Raw genomic sequence first — 22,335 nt, 5'->3', positions numbered from 1 at the left:
AGAAGAGAAATCAAGACAAGCGTTTTTATCTGCTTCCTGATGAGTTTAGATTTACAAAGATTTGTACATTTAAACTGAAGGCACAGAATAATCAGCAAGCTCTAGTTTTAATTACACTTCATTTTAAAAGACCTACAAAGCAGGCATTATTCTCCCCCAGAGCGAGAAATAAACTAAGCAGGACCAAGCAATTATACTGAAAAAGCATCTGCACCTCTTGTGCTTTTCATGCAGCAAACCTCTCAGCACATTTTATAAGGCAGTAATTGTCACCAGTAGCACTGTACAGTGACAGCCTCTTGCAGCCTGCGCAATCAGCAGCTCGCAGGTTATTAGGCATTTGTGAAAAGGAGGCATTTTGAAGCATGGCTGGGAGGTAAAGTGACTTGAGACACAGAAGAATATAATTCCTCCCACTATGCTTTCCAGTTGAGACCTTCTTTTTCGGTACCCACGCAACCACCAGTGGCAGAACTTGCAGACAGTCATGGAATAACTGACTTCTCCTCTGAGAGCTGACAGAGACTGATACAATATTTACATGGTTCACAAACAGCACAGAAAGGGTTCTTTGCTGTAGTCCGAATTTCACAATTTTCAACCCTTAAAAAAAAAAGGCACAAATACACCAACCAACCAACCAGGTTTCCTGCTCAAACAGCAGCTTTGTGGCCAACGTTTTCCAGGTTTCTTCCGAGGTCCTTGTCGCTGAAAAACTCATATAGTCCACTCAATTTACTGTAATTAATTATCATGTTCTACTGGAATTTGCATGCATGTAGTTATAGAATTCCACACTTGCTATATTTATTGTTGTGCCTGTACACATAACACAGGAAACAGTACCGCAGAGGTTTGCACCTTCTGCATCTTCAGTACTTAACCATATCACCTCTGTATGAAAAGGAAGGTTAACACATGCCTTTAATGGAGCAATGGAGATATTGTTACAGCAAGAAAATCCAAGAAAACAGAAAGTGGAAACATCAGTGTATCACAGTTAAAAATTTTATACCTTACATGCAATACTTGCAGCCTTACCAGACCACGGTTCACATTGCTCCTTCCCACCCCCATATGACTTTCTAATCTGATAATTCACAGGAAAAAATGTTACACTATAACATTACTAAAGACAGTTGGCATGGATTTTAAATGCGACCACTCTGAAAGGACGTATCATCTCAAAGGAATTTCACATCCTATAGATCTCGCAAGAGAGCTTGACAACACTCACAGAATTTTAGTACATCAGCTAGTTAGCAAGATTAGTTTAAGTTGTCAAGCCTGAAAGCGCCATGAAGGTCAAATTCTAGTTGCCATCCAAGTTATTTTTTGTTGAGCGTTTTTACTCTCCTCCCAACACCGGCATGCAATGTAGTTACAGTTATGGTGTGTGGATAGAAGATGTACAGCCTTCGCAGTTGTAAAAAGCAGCGTTTCTGAAAAGTGATACGTGAATAACCAAAAATACATATATACATACACGTACACAGACACATATATATATATATTTGTGTTCTGCTTACTACAGAAATCAGTTTCCAGCATCCAGGGGAAAAAAATTTTAAAAATCTCTTTTCACTCAACACTCAAAGGCAAAAGAATGTTTTTCAGATTGTAAATACACATTTGCACAGCTCCCTGTTCTCCCTTATCGGCATCTTCAGCATGTTATCCTACGCATTGTTATCTCACAAATGATAAAGTGATTAGATACTTTAGATAGCAGGGTTAGCTTACTGCTTTTTACTGTTAGTGCCTCTGCTTAGTGAGCTATCAAGCAGAAACAGACTGGTTTCCAAAACTGCTGAGATTCATCACAGCTTTTATTCAACAAGTGTTTCCCTAGTGAGTCCAACAGGTCCGAACAAGCTTTAAGTTTAAAATTGTTAGATACCTCTTCCTACTTTTTGAATCAACAAGAATCTAAAAATTGCAAACTACAGTGCAATGCAAATACCATTCTTCAATTCCAAAACTTTATTACAACAATCTGCATCTCTTTTCGGAAGCACATGAAAGTTTAAAGAAAAAAAAACAACAAACAAACAAGGAGGTGAGGGGTGAAGGAGGAGGGAGCTGTTTGTAAGATCAGGAACTAAATCACTTCAATTCACATAAACAGACACAGTATGTATCTATACCATAGCTTGCTTTGGGTACCTCTCCCTGTAATTATTTAAGCAATGCCTCATTTCTTACAGTACGATAGCAACTCCCAAGTAAGGCCAGTCACAGGAGAGTAGAAAAAATATTTTTATTAGTTTGATCTAGTTTCAAGGCCTTTACTTGCGTGCTCACTGTGGCGAGGTTTTTAATACTGATGAACTTGAATTTCTGCCTTTTGGGCTGACTGAAGTAAAACCACTGCAGCAGGGTATTTAAAATGCACAGTCACACTGCCTGCAACTACCGGCAGAATTAAAATGAACAAAATAGCTTTAGTAAATTTGTCGCTCTTTCACAATAATCTCTACCACCCCTTGAAATTTCATGGTCAGATGATTACTTAACACATCTGTAGGTAGCCTGCATCTGAATGATGCAATCACTTCAAATTCATAAGACGGAATAAAAGCGTATGCAATGCAACATACACAATGATCAAGAGCACAATCTTCTTATATGTTCTGTGCTAAAGACAACATTTGATCCACAAGTCTCACAAGACTGTTCTGGTACAAAAGCTTAAGATAAACCAACTTGAACAGCCACAAATGTGTCGGAAGAAATCATGTACAGGGCAAGACAAATAAGGGTGATCCTGTCAGTATGCACAATCCCAAGTTTCTTTTTCCTTACTTTCCCCCGGCATAAATCAAAACAAACCAAAAAATGGAATAAAACTCAAACATTTTGGTAAAAGGACAAGGACCATTTATTACTTTTTCTGCAAAGGCACTGTGCAATACCAGAAAACCAGAAAGTGCATTTTTTTTCAGCCTAGGCACACCATTATCCCTTCTCCTTGCTTCCAACAACTCAAGGTTTTATGTTAAGCAATATTTAAACCTCCTTTATTAGTTTCAGTCAAAAATTTAATTTACATAATCCATTTACTTTCTTCAAGACACCTTTCTTAGATCACTTTCTTATTCAAATGATTTTTTTATTCTAGTTACTGTCAGAAGTATTATAAGGTAATAAAGACTGCTAAATAATTTACAAGGGAAAATAGTGAAGATTATTAAATTTCTGAGGATTTGCATCTTCACTGAGCTTTCTCAAAAGGCAGGTTGGCCTAGGAACTTCAGGATCCATTTATTCAAACACACCTCTGTCAATAAAAACTCATCTGTTCATTTATTCACCTTGTTTGCTGCATGACTGCAGCTAAGGAAGAGGAAATAAAATAATTCTTCCCTTAGAACGGGAAAAATAGGTTGATTTTGCAAAATGGAACCTTTCATCATTGCTTGGCTCAAGTATTAAATCACATTTGGGTTCCCAAATGAACACGAGAAATTTTAAAGTCAAAGGTGTTTTTAATACTCTCTGCTTTTGAGTTTTGATCCTCAGGGTTGACATCTGCAACTGCATTTACACACAAACATAATCGTGAGAAACCTACCTAAGAGGTAAAGGAGGAATGGAAAGCAATGGGATTTACAAGAGAGCATTTCAAGCAATCCTAGAAATTTGAATGTAAAAAGAAGTTAAAACCACTACTGAACCAAACCATACAACAGCTATCCGAAGTTTTGTTTACTCTTATGGTTTTATGGCAACACTTCGCAGTGGAATAATCCTGGTTTCTTAAAGTGATGATGAAATGAAAGCTTTGGCCCTTCTAAATAACTGCATTCCATTTTTAAAGCAAAAGCCCTGTCAAATATTTTACAATGTTTTACTGTCCACCAGTATTTTCTCACAAAAGTAGATAAAACTGATGAGTTTCTTAGTTTCCTTCACTTTTTTCAAAGAAAAACTAGAGCAGAGTTTAACACTGTTTTAAATTCTTAAAATATTACAGACTTGGACTGCATGCCAAGTTTATATAGCATTAAGATGAATAAAAACAACTTCAGTACTGTAATACCTTGTCGGTAACTGATCACATTAATACACCTTTTTTTTTTACTGAACTCTATTACCTAATATTCTGCCAATTTGAAAAAGTCTTTTTTTTTTTTTAAAACTATATTACATTAGTCAGTGTTTGCACTTCCCCATACTGTAAAAATGAAATGCTTGGTCTTCACTGCTGTGTTCTGGAGCTAACATGTGACCTCTAAAGTATGTTTGTTTGGAAAAATCCCCATATATTTAAACAGTTCTTATGTAATTGGCCTAGGGCCAATTGTTCTATTTCACAAATATGTACTGGCGACCAAACATTGCGTTGACACTTTCTCTTTACAAGTAAATACAAGAGAGGTTATATAAACCTTCAACACTTTCTAAACTAGTATACTGACATTGTCTTCTCCCTGAAGAACCTTAAGAAAACATGACAGACAATTTCTAGAGCTGTGTCTTTATTTCCTTCTATAAAGTAAATCATGTATTGGTGTCTGTATGCACAGGCATAGTTTTATTTTTAAGAGTCCAGAAACCTAAACTTGAATTTCAGAACACTTTATGTGTTCTTGCCAAAAAAGAATGGAAATGAAATCAAACAATTTTGTGTCCAAGCAAAATATTTAGACCACATAACCGAAACTTACAGCTTAGCATGATAAAATGTCTTTCTAACACAATATCCAACAAGTTAATAAGACTTCGCTGTCCAACACAGCCTGTCATTCTAGATGTATGAAAAAGCCAACTCAGAACACTACGTGAAAATAACAGTACACATTCATCACGTACCTGTACAAGTCACGGAGACAAGCTTGTACATAAATGGGGTGAGGTTTATTTTAAATGCAGTCCAATTAACTTTCTGATAATGTGGGGGCTTTTTGTTCCTTTGGTTGTTTTTTTTGTTTTGGTTTTTTTTTTAAGACATAGTGTTCTATTTCTAAGTTCCTACCTATGCCGCTACCTTGTTCACAGCATTTGCTACTGCTGGACCCTCCACTGGAAAGGTATACACAAGTAGATGTGGGATCATCTGCCCCACAGACACTGCCCTGTGGTAATTAAACACTGATCCTAAGCTTTGAAATCACCAAGAGGAACAGTAGGAAAGGATTCTGCCATAGTGGTGCACTAAAATGCCACTGGATTCCCCCTTAGAGAAGAGGGAAGGAAGATGAAAGGGACTCGCACGTAACACAATTCAGTGTTAAACTGACAGTTTTAAAACACAGACAGCACTGAAAAAACAAGGCATGACTACTGGCTTGAGCTCGGAGGAACACCACCACACAGCATTCAAGAACTGCAGTTCAAGCAGGCAGGGCTTCATCTGCGGCGCCCTGCTCGCATCCCCTGATCCGACTTCCAGCTCCAGCAGCGATGCCCAGAAAGTGATCTTCACCGCAGTAGTACCTACTGATGAAATGGAGTTTCTCCCGCCTCTTTAACCGCGTTATTAAAGCAAAACCAACACGCCATACATGCGGAGTCCTCCGCTACCGACACAATGCAAACTTCTGTCCTGCAAACCCACCACGTTTCCAATCAGTTTACCCGCCTGGCTAACAGCACCAAGCCTTAGGATTCCAGAGCTGCCCCTCCGGCCCGAAGGCAGCCGGTACTCCCGTCCGCGCCGCACGACACCCAGACGGGCACCACGCCGAGAAGGTAGCAATCGTAGAATCACAGAAGGTAGTAATGGGGAACCGCCAAAGTCCAACCCCCCCCTCAGACCCGTACTGAAAAAGGCAAGCACGCCGCAGCTTAAAACCCAACTGCCCCTCCCGTCTCCGGGCACCTCAGAGGGGGAGGAAAGGCAACGCGGGGGCATCTCCAGCGGCAGGCAGGATCTGCGCCTGCTCTCGCCCCTTGCCCCGCCGCGCTCGGCGGCGACGGTTCCCGCCGCCCGGCCCCGCCGCCGGCCCGCACCCACCTGCCGAGGTCCTCGCCCGTCTCGTAGTGCTCCTCCAGGTTCTCCTGCCTGAACACCGTCATGGTCGCCGCCGCCTCGCCGGCTTCAGCCCCTGCTCGCCGCCCTCATCACCAGCGCCCCGGAGCCGCCGGGGCCGCCCCGCGCTCGGCTGCGCGTCCTGCGGAGGAGCGCGGAGGTGAACGCCCCTGCCCGCGGCCGGGCGGCGTCCCTCCCGCCGCCGGGGCGGCCGCCCGGCCCCCCCCCCCGCCGCCGCCGCCGCCGCCGCCCGCGAAGGAAGCGGCACCCGCGGGCCGGAGGGCGCCTCCCCGGCCCCTGCCCGGGCGGCGGGAGAAGAAAGCAGCGGCGCCCCCCGCCCCCGCCCCTTCCCCGGCAGCCGCACTGCCGCCCAGCCGCCCGCCCGCCGCATTCCTCCGCGGCTCCGTTGCCCGGTCAACCGGGACGTGCCGCCGGGCCTGCGGCGGGAGCCCCCGGGCATCCCCGCACCTGACCCCGGGCGAGGGAGGGCGGGCGAGGCGGGGGATCCCCTCCCCGCCGCCGGGCAGGGGCTCGCGGGGCCGGTCCCCGCGGCCGCGGCGGCGCCCGCCCGCTCGCTCGCTCCCTCCCTCGCCCGCCCGCTCGCCCCTCACCCGCTGCTGCTGCCGCCGCCGGCGCCCCGGCCGCTCGGCGACCCGTGAGGCGGCGACAGCGCCGCGGCCGCTCCCGCCCGGCGCGCAGCCACCGCCGACGCCGCCGCGCGGGGCTCCGCCGCCCGGCCAATGGGAAGCCGCCCGCCGCCCCCCCCCCACGCCGCGGCCTGCCCGCCTCTGCTCTGCCCTGCCCTGCCCTGCTCTGCCGTGCCGTGCCGTGCCGTGCCCCGCCGGGCGCCACGGCCAGGTGCGCCCCGCCCCGGCGGCGGGGGGAGCCCACGGCGGCGTGCCCCCCCCGCCCGGCGCGGGCCTGCGGGCGGCTGCCGGCGCGGCCATTGTGTGCGCTGCCTCCGGCCTCCCCCCCCCCCCCCGCCCCGCTCGGCGGCCGCGCCCCCGCCCCGGGCAGGCTGAAGCCCGGAGGGGGAGGGGGGGGGGCAGCCGCGGGGCCGGCGGCCTCCGTCCTCCCGCCGCTGGCAGCCCGCTCCGCCAAAAAAAGCGGCCCCCGCGGGACAGGGCGGGCGGTGCGCCGGCTCCCGCCCCAGGCGCGGTGGGCAGCGGCGAGGGCGGGGGGCCCGCCGCAGCCTCGCGGCGGGGGTGAGGGGCTGAGGCCGGGAGCGCCGGAGAGCCCCGCGGAGAGCCTGCCCGGCGGCGGGGAGCCCCCGTCCCCCTGGGCGCTCTTAGGCCCTTCGCAAAGTCAGCGTTCGGGTTCTCCCACCACCAGGCGACAACGGGGAGCGTTTTTTTAATGCCGAACGGACCGAGTTGTCCCCGCCGAGCATTGCACCTTGCATGTGGCGCTTGGTAAGGTCCCCCGGCTTGGCCCGTGCTGTTGCTGTTGATGCTGCTGTTGCTGTTGCTGCTGCTGCTGCTGCTGCTGCTGCTGCTCCTCAGGTTCAGCTTTCCCAGCGCATGGTGTTTCCTGCAGCGTGTTGGTCCCACGCCAACTCGGAACTTGGGCTACTGCTTACGTTTTGGAAGCGAGTTTTTTTCCTCCCATCCATGCTGCTCAGCCTCCAGGGAGTATGTAATGTCAAGTAACTGAACAGCTTTTAACTTCCCTCTGAACTCTTGAGACCTCTCAGAATTGCTCATCAAAGGTGAAGAAAAGTTCAATGCAGTCATACGATTTTACACTTAACTTGGTTTAGCACTTGAGAGAGCCTGGCCGCCTTCAGGTGCAGGGCAACCAGTACAGAAGACCTGAAATTTTCTGGGGTGAAATAAATTTTCAAGGCCTGACCTTGGGCAAGTGTCAAAAATTTTTCTGCCTCCGCTGATGTCAGCGGTAACATAGAGGGAGGGCATCTGAATGGATCGCTGGATGTGAGGTTACATAAAGCCACCTTCAAAGAGGGCAGCGTGGTGGCGTCTCCCCAGACTGAGCTACATTCAAAACTCTGCACCCCTCAGTATTTGATTTATAGCCAGACATGCAGGAGTATCACGCTGTGCCTTGTCTTCAGCCTATCTTCTACGTAGTTATCTCTAACAGGTTTTCAAAGTCACGACTCACACACTTTAGGTTGTCAGATTTTCAACACAGCTCAAGGTTTTTAACAAACACTGGATACAGGTTCAAAAGTTCATTTTGGTTTTAGAGATTCTTCCTTTGCTGGAAATGAGGACAATCACTGGAGCCAGCCCATGAAATGTGAAGCACTCTAACCTTGCTTGATCTTCAGATGTTTTTCACTTCTTTGTTTTGGGATTTTTTATGATGGTCCTGAGCTCATACAAGAATAACATTTGTTGTAGCTTGTATGTATATTGCATTGCAAGCACTACTCAGACACACAATTCAGTATTACTCCTTATGACCCAGCCCTGCTTTAACTGCAGCAATTGAAATTTCACTATTGATTCAAGTGAGAGCAGGCACACGTTGGAATCAATACACCGTAACCGAGATAATTACCGAGATGCATAGGATCAGCAGAAAAATGATTTGCTTAGAATGTTTCTCATTTCCTTTTCATTTAATAACCATATCTGAAGGGGGAAACCTTGCCCCTGTCGCCTGTCCATCTAGATCTGGGATGCTTGAATCTTGCTGATGAGGCCCCTCAGTGGACCTGAGAGTTGTGTTTGACTGCTGTTGTGGCAGCAGCAACAGCACGTGTCACCATGTCGTGTGCGTGAGGAGGAGTCAAGCTCCGCCAGAGTGAAGGCAGTCGCGGTGGCACGGCACCGCTGGGGTATACACAGGTACAAAAGAAGAGGTTTGCCAGCTGAAGCACCGTTTCTGTTTCTTCAGAGAAATACTCAGCTGGTTGTGTTTGATGCAGTCCACTTTGAAAGGGCTTGCCTATTCCTGGTGGTGCTTGCCCTGCAGTCTGGGAACACTTAATCTAGGTGAAAACCCAGCTCCATCGCTATGCTTTTTAAATGCTCATCGACTTCCATGAGAACGATACTGGATTGCACATGTAGTAAGTGGGAAAAATAATTTTAAATTGCTGTCAAATGTAATTCAGCAATTGTGACTGTGGTTTATGCTTACAGGTTTAATAGCACATTGGGTGAAATCCAACCCTAATAAACTCAGTAGCAAAATCTCCATGATTTCATGGTTCCGTGATTTCAAGCCAATCTGTATTTTCGTTTATTGTAATATAACAGAAATAATAAAGTGAGATTAACTCCTTACTTACACTGTTGTAAATCAGGAGCGATACTGATGTTGGTAAGATTATTTCAGTATGAAAGAGGATCAGGAGCAAGATTAATAGCAACAAATGTGTTTTCAAAGGAGTGATTTGTACCTGCTAGCTTACTAAGCCAAGTGGTTCATATATATTTTGCTATGTAGAAAATCAAGTGTTTTGTTTTTCAATAAATATTACGAAGGATTCAAATTTGCAGAAAGCATCTGTATCCCCAAGCAGTGTTAAGTGAAAGGAAAGCTACATTATTTCTGCAAGTCAAGTGATTTATAGCACTTTCAGCCCCTTTGCTAATGAATCTACACAGCCATTTCTACATAAAGTTAACAGACAAGGAAGCATATTAAGTGTGTTTTTTCAGGATAAATCTTTTCAAGATCACTGTCTGATTTGTTTCTGTCATCCAGGTGAGATGTCTCTCCTAATAATGTAAGATACTAATTATGGCAAAGAACATACATTAGTTAGGCAGGCTATTATTTCTTCTGTGTATAGTTTTCTTTTTAAGAGATCAGCATTTATTTTTGACATGACTATAAAAGCAATTTTCTGGGTCGTGTGTGATGTTCTCTGAGCTGATTCATAGGGTTTTCCTACCTGTTTTGATTTCTCACAAGGCAGTCTAGTTACTGCCCCTGAAGGTTGCTCTTCCATATCCATCAGAGACACCAGGGATGACACCAGAATGGGAGGGTGACCATTAGTGTCACAGAGCCACTCAGTTTTGGCAAACCCAAAGCATTTTTCCTACAAAAGGAGCTCCAGATGTGCCAGTGACTTTTGTGATTAGGGCTCACATCCCTCAGAAAGTAAACTGAATCCATTGATTCCTTTCACAAGGAAGCTGCTGACAAAGAAGGCAGGATCTGTAGCTTCACAAGGCAATGCTTTTAGCACTGTAGGTAAACTCAACTAAGTGATGCAGAGTAAATTCTGCAGGCTGGAAAAATCATTCCTTAGCATTTAAATTATTTTGTTAAAAATTGCTAAAATTCATTTCATTGCTGTGTTTTGGAAGCCGCATAGAAGTAAAGTTCATAGAAAATTAGCAGCGTTGCTCTTCTGAAAGCACCACAGAAAGATTAGTGCCTCCTATTCTCTAGATATTTATGTCAGTTCCTCATTAAAAAAAAAAAAAAAGTGTTTCATCTCCCAAGAAGGTTACAGATAACCTAGGCTCTGCTAATTCATGTGTTTATTCATCAGGGACCCATACCATGTATATCCCCCAATGAAGCCTCTATTGGGCAAGGCAATTAATTGAATGCCTGACATGGACCAGAGAATAGCAGATTATCAGAACTACTTGAAGGCTTAAATGCATATGTTTCAGCACCTCCCTGAACCAAAGCCCAAAACCAGAGTCATGGGCAAAGCACTTTGGAGTTTGGGTTACAAAGCTGTATGCCATTCCTTCTGTGACAATGCCCTCACAGGGCAGCTCTAAGTCAAGCTGTCGATGGAACAGGGAAGACTCACATCAACAGTGGATGGGTCTTGCCCTGAAGCTGAATTAAGATTATGAAAGCATCTGACAAATGACCTAAGAGTAAACACTAACCACAATCAGAACTAAACAGCAATTACATCTCTTTGACTTAGATTTCCTTTAGCTGTTCTCCCACGTAGATTTGGTCTCTGTGTTATTGTATATTTGTTTAACAGAAAACAAACTGCAAATGATTATATTTTTTGGCAGAACTGTTTCTTTCTGAAAAGGCTTACTCCAAGTCAAAACATTTTGACAAAGATTTTGTTAATGTGTAATTTCAGTAAGGTGAACGTGTAATTTGTAATATTTAGTTAAAATGTTACTTTTAATAGTATAATACAACTTCATGTTGCATATAGGATTACATACTCCACAAGTCAAAATATATATTCTAAAGTAACATGAGAAAATCCTTTAGATTTTTGACTTTTTAATTCTGAGCTCAAACAGTTTGATTTCCTATGAAAACAAAACCAATCAAATAGGTAACAGAATGTTTGGTAAATTTTCATCAGTCAGACCAAAGAATAATCCAAACCTACATTTGAAAGAAGAAATCAAGAAAGCACTTGCTGGAAGTCCTTAGAAATTCTCAAACTACTTCAAGATTTTTACAGAGGAATTGAAGGCCTTATTTGTACAGTATATTGTGCTATAAACCTTGAACTTGACTGACATCTCAGTTTCGTGATATGCATGTTTAATAATAATAATAATTTATAACACTTACTATCATAAAACAATGGGCTTTGCATCAGCTTCTCGCACAATATGCACTAGAATTCCAGCCGCTCAGCTTTGAAAAGTAAGAGTTCAGCAGATCAGTAATATGTGATATGTGACCCTGAAAACATATTTACTCAGATCAGTAAGCTTCCAGAGGTAATGGACAACAGGATGAGATAGCACTTGCTGTCCTGTCTTTATGTCTATTTCTTCTTTTTACTTTTTCTAAGAGGGGCTCCACAATTCAAGTCACGAGGCAAACAAAAAAATCAAAGTGTATATATATAAAAGAAAAAAAAGGTTAATAAGGGTAATTAAATTTATATAACAACTTTAATTCAGTGCTCCCTAAATGCTTTGCAAACATTGGTTGCTTTAATTATCCTTTGCTACACCGCTGTAGCAGTGAGGGTTGTTAAGTATTTGTGTTCGTAGATGCCGAACAGGCACTCACTGTGCTTGCCAGGGATAAGAACCAGCTTTAGAGAAGGCCACGTGGAGGGCAGAGGAGGTCGGTGGGACAGTGCCCGTGGCGGTATCTTTTGGTGCTGTAGTCAGCCAAACCTCTCACACCACTTTACTGCTGATGTCAGCTGTTAGAAGGGAAATGTGCTTGCTGACACTTGGCCTTGGCTCACTGCCTGGCAAAGCCACTTGTAGGTTCAAATTCCTTTGGCATAGTACGGTAATACAGCGGTCATAGCCTTATCCTTAGAAATAAATGCTGAGTAGTATTTAATGTAATAATTTTACAGATGAGGCATTGGAAGTGCAGGCTGGATATGGGGTTTAACCCCCAAACCATGGATGTGTATTTAATTGCTCGAAGTAATTTTTTTTTTCTCCTTTTTAGCTAAACGTGACTAAACTCTACATGCAGAATGTCTGTAGAATCAGTCTGATTTGCACAATATTACACCTGAAGTGAGTGGTGATGATTAAAAAAAGATGCTATCCTAACACTTAACTCCTTATTCCAGTTAGTCTCTAAGACCATCTCTGTCAGCTCCCATGAGCCAAGACACCTACGTGATGGTGTTTCCTTTGAGCATGCACTGGACAATCTGGATGTAAAGTCATTAATGCTCCTAACTGCTGCCCTAGATTTCTCCTGTCTCAGTAGGTCTGGCATGACAGATATACTGCTGTGGAGTCCGTATCAAATATCTTGTTACTACAGCTAGCATTATTGCGTCTTCTGTTCTAAAAGAACATTTATCAAGGGAATCTCAAAATCTGTACAATGTGCTGATCCAAAACTCTGTCTTCACACTGGTGCTTGCAAATGCCTATCACAATTTTTGTAGGAGAATAGCTCATAACTCAAGACTTGACTAGTGTTTAACCGGAACAGATACAGCAGGTGATATTTAAAGGTAAAAGTGTGGGAGATTTCTTTTGTTGGATTAGTACATGATATAGATTCCTCAAAATACTGGGGAACCAAGGGAAGCAGTTTGAAAATCATGGGATAGGATGAATTTATCAGCTGCCTGGCTCCCTGACTAGGGGGAGTGTTAAGAGAGTAGCACTCTCCAGCTGTTGGTAAAATGCCTATCTGTGAAATCATTAGCATATTAAAAAAATGTCCGTTTGAATCTTTTGCAGCATTTGCTCGGTGTATTTGGGCATTTCTGAAAGCAAAATATCCCTAAGCATGAATCTACAACAAGTTCATCTGCATGGAGTTGTCATCTAGATGTTTGGGAGATAGAGTAATCATGTTTGGCATGTTTCGTGCCCATACATTCCATCTGCCTATCTTGCCTACATGTGCAGCAGGCAATGAAACATTTGTGCTGGAGTTTCTGAAGAGAGAAATTTGAAGTTTGTGCTCAGTTTCCCTTGCATGTGATTCCTTTGCCCAGGTACTGACCATGACACATTCTGATCCTGCAGAGCATTTTTGTGTGTGTGCCACGCAGAGAGCTAGGTAGGAGTATAACTAAGCTTTTGCAAACTCCTGTATTCACCAAGCAAAAGGGTATGGAAAAAAGTACAAGAGGCTTCTGTTGTGTAAGTAAGTGACACTTAATCTTGGCTGGCTGATTAAGAGATACCGTATATTGTTCAAGTACTGTAATCCGGTCAGCTGAAGTTCCCTGTGGTATCAAAAATATCTGTCCTGATGAAATGCCAGTTTCTGAGGTTGATCTCTAACTTCACCTGGCCTAAAGAGTAATGGTTGTGATGCCTGGCCACTGCCTGCTGAATTTTGGTTCCCTGGCATTCCCCATCCCCTTTATTTCCCCTTGTTGCATTGTTAGCTCAAGGTAACACAACCTAAGTATGTTCCACCTTGCTATGGACGGCTATGATAGCCTGCCAAAGGTCAGCGAGTCATGACAGTTTCCCTGATGGCACCTCTTTGCTAGGAGTATGCTGGGAGTAAACATGGTGGAGGAAGGGCTCTGGGCCAAAACAATAATTTCCAAAGCAAGGCAGGATGCAACCGTTGTGTGGAGGACCAGCAGTGAGCACCTCCCGTTTTGTATGATGCAGGCTGTGTTAAAAGGGGGATAGAATCCATTTTCCCCAGCTGAATTAATCCCTCCCAGCATGCCTTTAATTCATTTAGTATTGTGTCACTTTAATTGATTTATTATTGTATCACAGATAAAGCTGAACAAGTTACTTAATGAGTTCAGCTACTGGGATAGATGGATGAGTTCAGCTACTAGGATAGATGGATTATTTGTTCTATGTTTTGGTGATTATCCTCTTTCTGTGCAATTTTCAAAGGAAAAGCTGCTGCTATATACCTACATACTCAGCTGTTCCGGGAGGATTTTACATCCTCAGCAGGGACCTTCCTTCTCCAAAGACCCTAAAGGCTCATCAGCTACAAACAGGACGTGTGACAGTGGTGTTACTGCTGTCATTGCCAAAAACAATATATTTTTTTATTAGTGATTGTCATAGTTGCCCATTAGGATGGAAAATCCTTGCAGAAATCTGTAGCTGAGATTTGGCAAAGCAGATCTGGAGGTCTAGATGCTAGACATAGCACTGTGAACTCTGAATCTGGTGGAGTAAACCACTGTTCACATAGATACAGGCTGGAGAGTTTGTAATCACTCTGCTGGGTAGCAACCAAGCATGCAGCACCTTGCAGAACAAAGAGTGAAATTCTTACTTATGGGCTTAAATAAAGGCACTGGTTTTCAAATCCAGAGTAGTCTCCTGACTTCAAGACATAGAGAGTAGCATGGGTTTGTCCACCATTAAAATACGGAATGTTATTTTAGTATTCTTAGCATAAAAGTAGCATCATGATTCATTCATAATCACATACAAAATTGATACATTATTTACATGCATTTGCTTAAATAGATACTATTGTATCCATAAAGAATTACTAAATGGGCAGTAAGCATTCAAAACACCTTGTTCCTGAATTAACAAAGGCATGCACAAACAATGACGTATCTTGTACCTGAAACCATATTTAGCAGCTATTTTAACTGACAGGCAAGGAGAAAGTTCTGTCATGCAGCTCTTTTTTTCCTTTTGACTTTCAGCTATCACGCTGTTGCAAAGACCTAATACATAATACTGTGCAAAGCAGTTTCTTTTTTTTTTTTTTTTACAGTATATTCTATTTACCTAAGTAGAAACTTTTTTTTTTTTTTAATTAGAAGAACAATTTTTATTTTGCAAAAGATTACCAATATTTAGAAAACAAAAATATTTTACAAGCTGGCCAATGAGATAAAAGTCTAGTCAGGATGGGTGAAAGAACAACAAAGACATACCAAGAAATTCAGATAAAATTAGAAATTACTACTGAAAACCTGGTGAATATCACTCAAGGGTAGAAGCAGCCAGGAATCCGAGTGAGGGAGGTGGGTGGTTTGGTGGCTCAGCCATATGCCCAGGACCCCTGACTCTGGAGCGAAAGCAGGAAAAGGACTGGGACTGGAGGAGGAGGAAGGAGGAAGCTCATGTCCCTTCAGTGCTCTTGTTAAATCTGCAGTTGCATTGCTTTATGTAAGTAGTGACAACATGAAGAAACACTAGAGAACACTGGCCTCTATTTCAAATAAAGTGAAAAATATTCAGTCATATTAAATGTCAGAAAGTTATCCAGGGCTGGTTCTTCAGCTGGTGTAAATCAATATAATAAATTGGCTCAGTCCTCTAAAGTAATGGAGCCAGAATAACTTAAAACAAGGTCAATTCTTAACGTGAATTAACTGTTTAACTTAACCAGTTGCTTTGATTTGGGGGATTTAGTATTAAAAAAGTGTGTGTGAATCCAACCTTGGAGAAATACCCATACAGCTAAACACAGGGCTAGATCCTCAGCGAGAAAGTGGTAACTGTACGTTGTTTCAGAGTAAATACATGGAGGCCAGGATTATTTTATTTTATTTTTTTTATTTTATTTTATTTTTTCCTGGTACAAGCTTTCTAAATTACATTATGTGGTGTCCTAATCTTCAGACCGTGGTGCACATTCTGCAAGCTCTGCTCGGCCTGTCGATCTGCTACAGGGGTGTTAATTTTGAAGTTGTTGTGGTGCATGGGTGAGGTGGCACACTGAGTTAATGCAATAGCATTTTACCTTAGGAAATCAGGGTTCTACTTCAAACTTGACATTACTTTGGCAATGCCAGGCTAGCGCAGGTGCTTGCTCCCACCCCTCCCAGCAGATCACAGTGCGGTGTTGTAGAGCTGACACCAGCAGTGAGCGTGTGTGCAGAAGAGGTATGGGACTGCGGATGGATGGGTGCTCACAGGCGTCGTCGGAGGGGACCAGACTGGGGACATTTCAGACAGCACACCCCATGCTTCCTCAGTATGCCGAGAATTCACTTGGCTTCCATACACCTGTCAAAACAATAACTACCATGTCCTCCGCCCCAAAACATGCAGATGTATAGAGGCTGGGGGTGGGGAGGTTTTGCTGATTATTGATGGTAATGAAGGAGAGTGGGTGGTGATTGCACATTGCAGAAACCTAGAAGAAAGGCAGTATGATATAATTTCACCCTGGGAATCTATTGCTATGGCAACAAAGAACAGATTTTTTGTTTTGTTTTGTTTTGTTTTGTTTTAAATAGGGTTCAATACAAAAGTATCACAAAAGCACAAATAAGATTTTTAATAAAACTTTTCTCCTCTTTGCTTGTATTTTATGCATTTGTATTATTACTGAAATGTTTGTAAGCATGAAAAATAAGTGTTTGTGGCCCACAGACGTTTCTTCTAAATGAAATAAAATATCATTGTGTTAGCTTTATTGACTTGGTGTGAAGTCACAGCAAAAATTCTTGTGGTGTTCTTGATGTTCACTCTACAGATCACTTACAGTTTACGTTCCATTTACAGATACTAAACAGTTCCTCCAGATTTAACAAGATGTAACTGAAGTCAGGATTCGGCCCACACCGTTTTCTATTCCATATGGACAAAGAATTAATGAAAACAATTACTTTTACTTAAAGCCACTGAAGTAGGTTTTGATGGCCATTACAAGACAATCTGCCAGCAGCATTTCACTTCAGGAACTGAAGTGGCTTGGGCTGGTGAATGGGTGCTCGGGGAGGCAATCTTCTACATTTTCTGCATGAAAAAGGTTTAAGCTCTGCAGTAACATTAAATGAAGGAGCAGTGCTAATCAACCCTCTACAGGAAGAAGTAAGGCTTTTTGTCAGAAGGCCAGAAACAAATCCAGGAGCCAGATGAATACTGCATGGCTCCATGCCAGCATTGCCTGCCAAACCCCTGGGATCACCAGTTTGAGTCTGCTGGAGAGAAGCTGCTGGTACAAGGAATAGTGACCAGTTCTGAGTTTCTTTCCCTCTTCAGGGTTTAAATAAGAATTATAAGTTACTAGCTAGGTGAGCCAAGGATTAGCCCGTACCCAATATCTTCTCTTCTGTTTCCCCTCAAGACATCTTCACTTCATTCTTTCAGGCTTCATCCCACCCCATTTTCCTAATGCTTGCACTATGGTAATCACATCTGCTGTTTCTCTGCTCGAACATGATGATCATTTCAATTACCACTCATGTTTACACTATTTTAGCTCTACACCAGGCATAATTATATTTTTTCATTATATTGATCATCTATTTTACAATATCTGCAGGCTTTTCATATGATATTAAAATGTATTTTTTCACACCTTGTTTCTGACATAGAACTTGCCAAAGAGATCTCTGCTGCTGTGGGATACCCTGAGCTCCATGCACAAAACCCTCTGGGAACATCAATAACATCGATAGACAAATTACAAATTCAGTGAAGAAAGGCAGCATGCCTGTAGCAAGAGGCATTGAATCAAACAAAGCAACTTCCCTCTGTATGACTAGTTTTCAGAAAACACAAACAAACCAAACTCAAAATTAAAACAAGAAACAAAAGAGAACCAGTGACTCATTTTGACAGAAGATAAGGTAAACACAGAGATAGGATCTGAGAGCTTTTCCCTTCAATGTGCAGACAGGAGAAGACAAGGATGCTGTTCTGTTTAAAAGTCAATTTAGAAGCACCTACCAGGCTGGTAGGTGCTGAAATACTGATGACCCATACTTTCACCATATTTACCATGCATGTGCAGGAAATTGTATTGTGAGGCACTGCTCACTTTTGGACCATTTTGGGAAACTAGTTGGGGACTTCTGTTGCGTATGGGAACCTGTGGTTGGCATTGACCTTACTCAGACAGCTTTGCAGCACCTGCTTCCTCATCTTTGCTGTCAAACAAGACTGCAAACAAACCTTAGTGTGTGTTGGGTGTCCTGAGATGAGAAGGCAGAGGAAAGATGGAAGTCCTCTTAGGCCATATTGACATGCGGCAGTCTTTGGCTGGCAGAACTGTCTGTAAGGAGCAATGGTGCTGAGAAATTTTCTGAGACCAGTTTTTGCTTCTCTCCTCAAGTGTGTTGCCTATAAATTACGAATTTGCAATCAAAGGACTCTGTCCAGCAGACAAAGCTTCCCCCACATAATTACTGCTCACAGAAACTGCAACACTTGTATCTGGATGGAGAGTGAGTGAATTACATTTTCATGACACCAAAGCAGTGAAAATCAGTCTCAGAGCTCTTGCTGCATAAAGAACAGGGGCAATCTCATGTGCCTTTTTGGCCTGGCATCTGCTTTTAATATTTATTTGTTCTTCTTGTTCTCACAACAACGCTACCAGTTTTCCTGCTGGCAGGCACTCTGGCAGCAGCCCTGGCCCCTCTGAAGTGAGCTGGAGCCTTGGCACTGCTGCCAGTGGCGGTAGGGTGTCAGCTTCTTCTATCCTTTGTGTTGCTAATGGAGCTTAAAATGAATACAGCTTTTCTATGTGTTCGGACAGTAACTTCACACTGGTTTTTCAGAGGTTTTTTGTGTTTTTGTTTGTTTTTTCTTTTTTTGTTTAAATACTAATCACCAGAAGCCAAATTTGTCTGTGCTATTACTCTACCCTAAGCAATAATTTTATGGCAGGCATAAATGTTCTTCTAAGGCTAATAGTTATCGGAGAGACCTCTGTGAATGCTGTGGAATACTTTTAGTTTGCTGTTAGTTAAGCCTAACTTATAATGATACTTTTTTGAAACAAGCTGTGTTTAGTATGAACTAATTTTTGTTGCATATCAAATGCTTGGAATTTAGCAGCAGAGACTTCCCACCTTGTATATAACAGAAGAGAAAAGTAGCAATTTTACCTCCCGTTAAACAATACAGATTTATTCTGCCTTGCATCTGTGTAGGCTGCAGTAAAGGTGCAAGTTTTTTCTATGGAAAAGCCTTATTGAATTGAATGGGGAAGAAATCAGTAAGATTCCATAGAAATTTAACAACTAATAGGTTTGAATGGAGAATTACATCCCTGTGGCAGCACTCTCTGGGTTGTTCTAAGCATTCTATAGAAAGCTTGTCATTACCTATTGAACTCCATAGGAATTTTGCATAAATGCTGTTTTTGAGCTATTGGGACTGGAAGTAGACCCTAAGGGTTAGGAAGCACCATCCATTTCTTGGACTGCTAAAAATTGTCATTTAGTCTACCTGACAGAGCTGTCATTCCTCTGGGACCACAGGGAAATCCAAAACTTGAATTCCGTTATGGTGGTGCACGTAACCCAGCACCACCGCTGTAATGGGGGGGATTCTTTGCAGCTTTACTGTGGTAGAAAGGAGGAAAGAAATGGGGTCCTCATTCTTATTTTTAACTCCAAATCAGCAATATAATCCACACTATATGGCCTAGCTACACTATTGCAGTATTGGGTGCTGTTTAGGGGTCAGCAAATGAACATATTATTAGATTGGTGGGGTTTAATACATACTGCAGTGTAAGTCCTGAAATTGTATCTGCCTGCTGGCTGCAGAAGGAAATCCTACTGTAACGTTCAGGGATTGCACTCCTGTGAATGACACTGAATCTACGCGATTCAGGTATCATAGCAACCTCCATGAATCACAATCTTTGTTTCTCTGTGACTTGTTTATATAAAAGACACTGCTAGAGTGGGGCCTGTCCTTCCACTCTTCACCCCAGTGAAGAGAAGGACTGCAGAAGTGGTGCCACCAGCTCCAGTGTGATTCATGGGGGAATGATCTTCTTCTTTTGTACCGAGTTCTCCATGGCTAGAACCGCTTTGTGCTAGGTGCCTGTACAGGCATTAGCACCCACTGACTTTTCTGACAGTTATGTACTTTTAATAACAAAAAGGCTTAGTTTTGCAATCGTACAGAACATAAAGAAATAACACTTAAAACAATCCTTCCCAAATGTGCTTTTCTAAGAAAAAGAAAGAGTTTAAGGATTTATTGTGCTCACACAGAGTAATGCTGTGTAACTGGCCTTCCTCTTTGTGCTCACCAGGTCACACAGCATGCACCGCTGAGGAGGTGGCTCAGGAGAAAGTAAATTCCTTCAGTGCCTGGCAGTATGTGATTTGCTTTGCTTTTGCTCACTGCCGTCTTTTCAGGTTGGAGAAGGGAACTTCAGGTCCACACACTGCTCACCAGGCTCCACGTCCTCCCTCTGTACCATTTGCAGTAGGATTAGGGAACAGGGTCTTGGCTCCAAACCAGGCCCATCAAGCAAGCAAAGGGGTGAGATCGGTGTAGCAAGTGCTTTGGCAGGTAAACAAAAAGAAGGCAGTGCTGGAATTTGCTCTTATGTAGGAACACAGAAAGATAATGCCCTGTAGAAGAATAACTGCAATGCGAGTCCTTGGGCTTGTAACTTTTGGTCAGCTATTGTTTCCATTTGGCCCTGAAACTTCTGTGCAAGAGAAAATGCTTTCATTAACAGATAATCTACCACAGTGTCAAGTATTGCACTGAGAGGAGAACAAGCAGAGAAAGAGTGAATCATCACTATGACCAAGCAGAACAAGACTGACTAGCCATAAATTTCTACTTATTTCATTTTCTCTGCTGTCAGTGGTATTAGTTCATGCATTTTTTCAAAATGGAAAATAACCAGTTCTTAAAGTCATTGCAGTTAGATGGTATTGGCCTGAAAAGGAAGAACATCCATTAAAATCTTGAAGTTCTGTATAGGGCAATAAAAACATACCAACTTCTGTAAAATAAAACAGAGGGGTTGAATGACTATCTTGAGTATTACGTTAAATATCATATAAAATTTCGTAAGCCAGTGGAGCATTTTTAAACTTTAGTTACTGATTCTGATACATGACAACATAGATAACACTACAAAGACAAAGCTAGTGCTAACTTAAAAGCTCATAACCTTACCAGACAAAAGGTGCTGTAGATATAAAAAAGCCTTGTACATCCTCCTCTGGATGAAGAGTATTTTGCAGTTGCTGGGAACTTGAACATTTGTGATCTTGATTCAAAATGCAGCCTTTTGTCAATAACCTAAATTTGATACTGCTAGAGAGCAGTACTTTAGTAGAGTACTGCTTTAGTAGGGCTAGATCACAGGAGTTCAGAAATCAACTGTAAAGATGAAGATCAGACATCAGATATCATTCTAAGTGAAAAAAAAATATTTCACATCACAACTACAGAACCCCAAAAGAAATGTAAATGTTCTTGGCAGTGCTACAAGAAAGATTCCCCTATGCATTCTTGTGCAGAGATAGGTGGTGGCTCCATGTATGCATGCATTAATCTCAGTTCCAGGATTTCAGGCCAGTTGGCTTATGGGAAGTTAAACATTAGTCCTGGCATCATACAGCGTGCAAGCCACCTCCACACTTCACACTTTAATTTGTGGTGTTAACAGAGAGGACAAAAATGTGAGTAATGTGGTGATTGTGCCTGAACTGAATGTTTTGCTTCCAGGGAAATACTAACATACTTCACTGCTGAGCACACTGATGTGGTCACAGCTCTGGTTTTTTAGTATTTCCTTCCCCCTCACCCCACATACCAATGTGCAACTGGTAAAAGAAACATTTTGCTCACACAATTTTATCTACATGGAAGTGTCTGTTGTATCTGCTGCATCAGTTATATTTATTAAATCTTGCAGACAGCTGTGGTAGGTAACCTGCAGTTCCTTACAGTCTGAACTACCTTTCTTGTTTCTCAACAAGGTAGGGGCATCATGAGGAAATGGTAGAGGTGGCAGAAGTCTTCCAAGGAGGAATGCGTGTCCTTCCTGAATCCACTGGCATGTCTTCACTCTGAAATTACAGGTGCACTATCTAGAGGAGCCTAATGCCGTGTAACTCTCCTTCATTTTAAACTTTGTTCTTTTATTTCTATAGCATATTTGTTCTTACCTCATTTTCACCCTGTTTGGCTGATTCCCTCATATCTCTTCATCTTGCTCATTTTCCCCTACCCTCATATTTTTGGTTGCTAGAGGGTGTTTCTGCCTCGGCCACTTCCCAGCACCTGGGCTCTGTCCAGGCAGCTGATGCTCAGTGAGCTGCCTGA

The 22,335-nt window shown here is 42.9% G+C and overlaps 1 protein-coding gene across 4 annotated transcripts in view; it reads right to left on the bottom strand.

The window, feature by feature from the left end:
• The window catches only part of DAPK1 (death associated protein kinase 1), a 94,734-nt gene extending 87,201 nt beyond the window's left edge, over nucleotides 1-7,533 (bottom strand). For 2 of the 4 annotated variants that reach the window (XM_075021417.1, XM_075021418.1), the window contains exon 1: nucleotides 5,960-6,081. Coding sequence is in view for 2 of the 4 variants with exons in the window: in XM_075021420.1 (XP_074877521.1) it covers nucleotides 5,960-6,021 (62 nt within the window). In the remaining 2 variants the exon portion in view is untranslated. Of the gene's footprint in view, nucleotides 1-5,959; nucleotides 6,117-6,585; nucleotides 6,723-7,369 lie in introns of those variants that run through there. The other 2 variants (XM_075021420.1, XM_075021419.1) reach the window with 2 other exon arrangements.
• Between the last annotated feature and the right edge of the window lie 14,802 nt (nucleotides 7,534-22,335).

This window comes from Buteo buteo, chromosome Z, assembly GCF_964188355.1.
Source record: "Buteo buteo chromosome Z, bButBut1.hap1.1, whole genome shotgun sequence".
In the NCBI taxonomy this organism is placed as follows: domain Eukaryota; kingdom Metazoa; phylum Chordata; class Aves; order Accipitriformes; family Accipitridae; genus Buteo; species Buteo buteo.
This window is presented reverse-complemented; position numbering and strand designations above follow the sequence as displayed.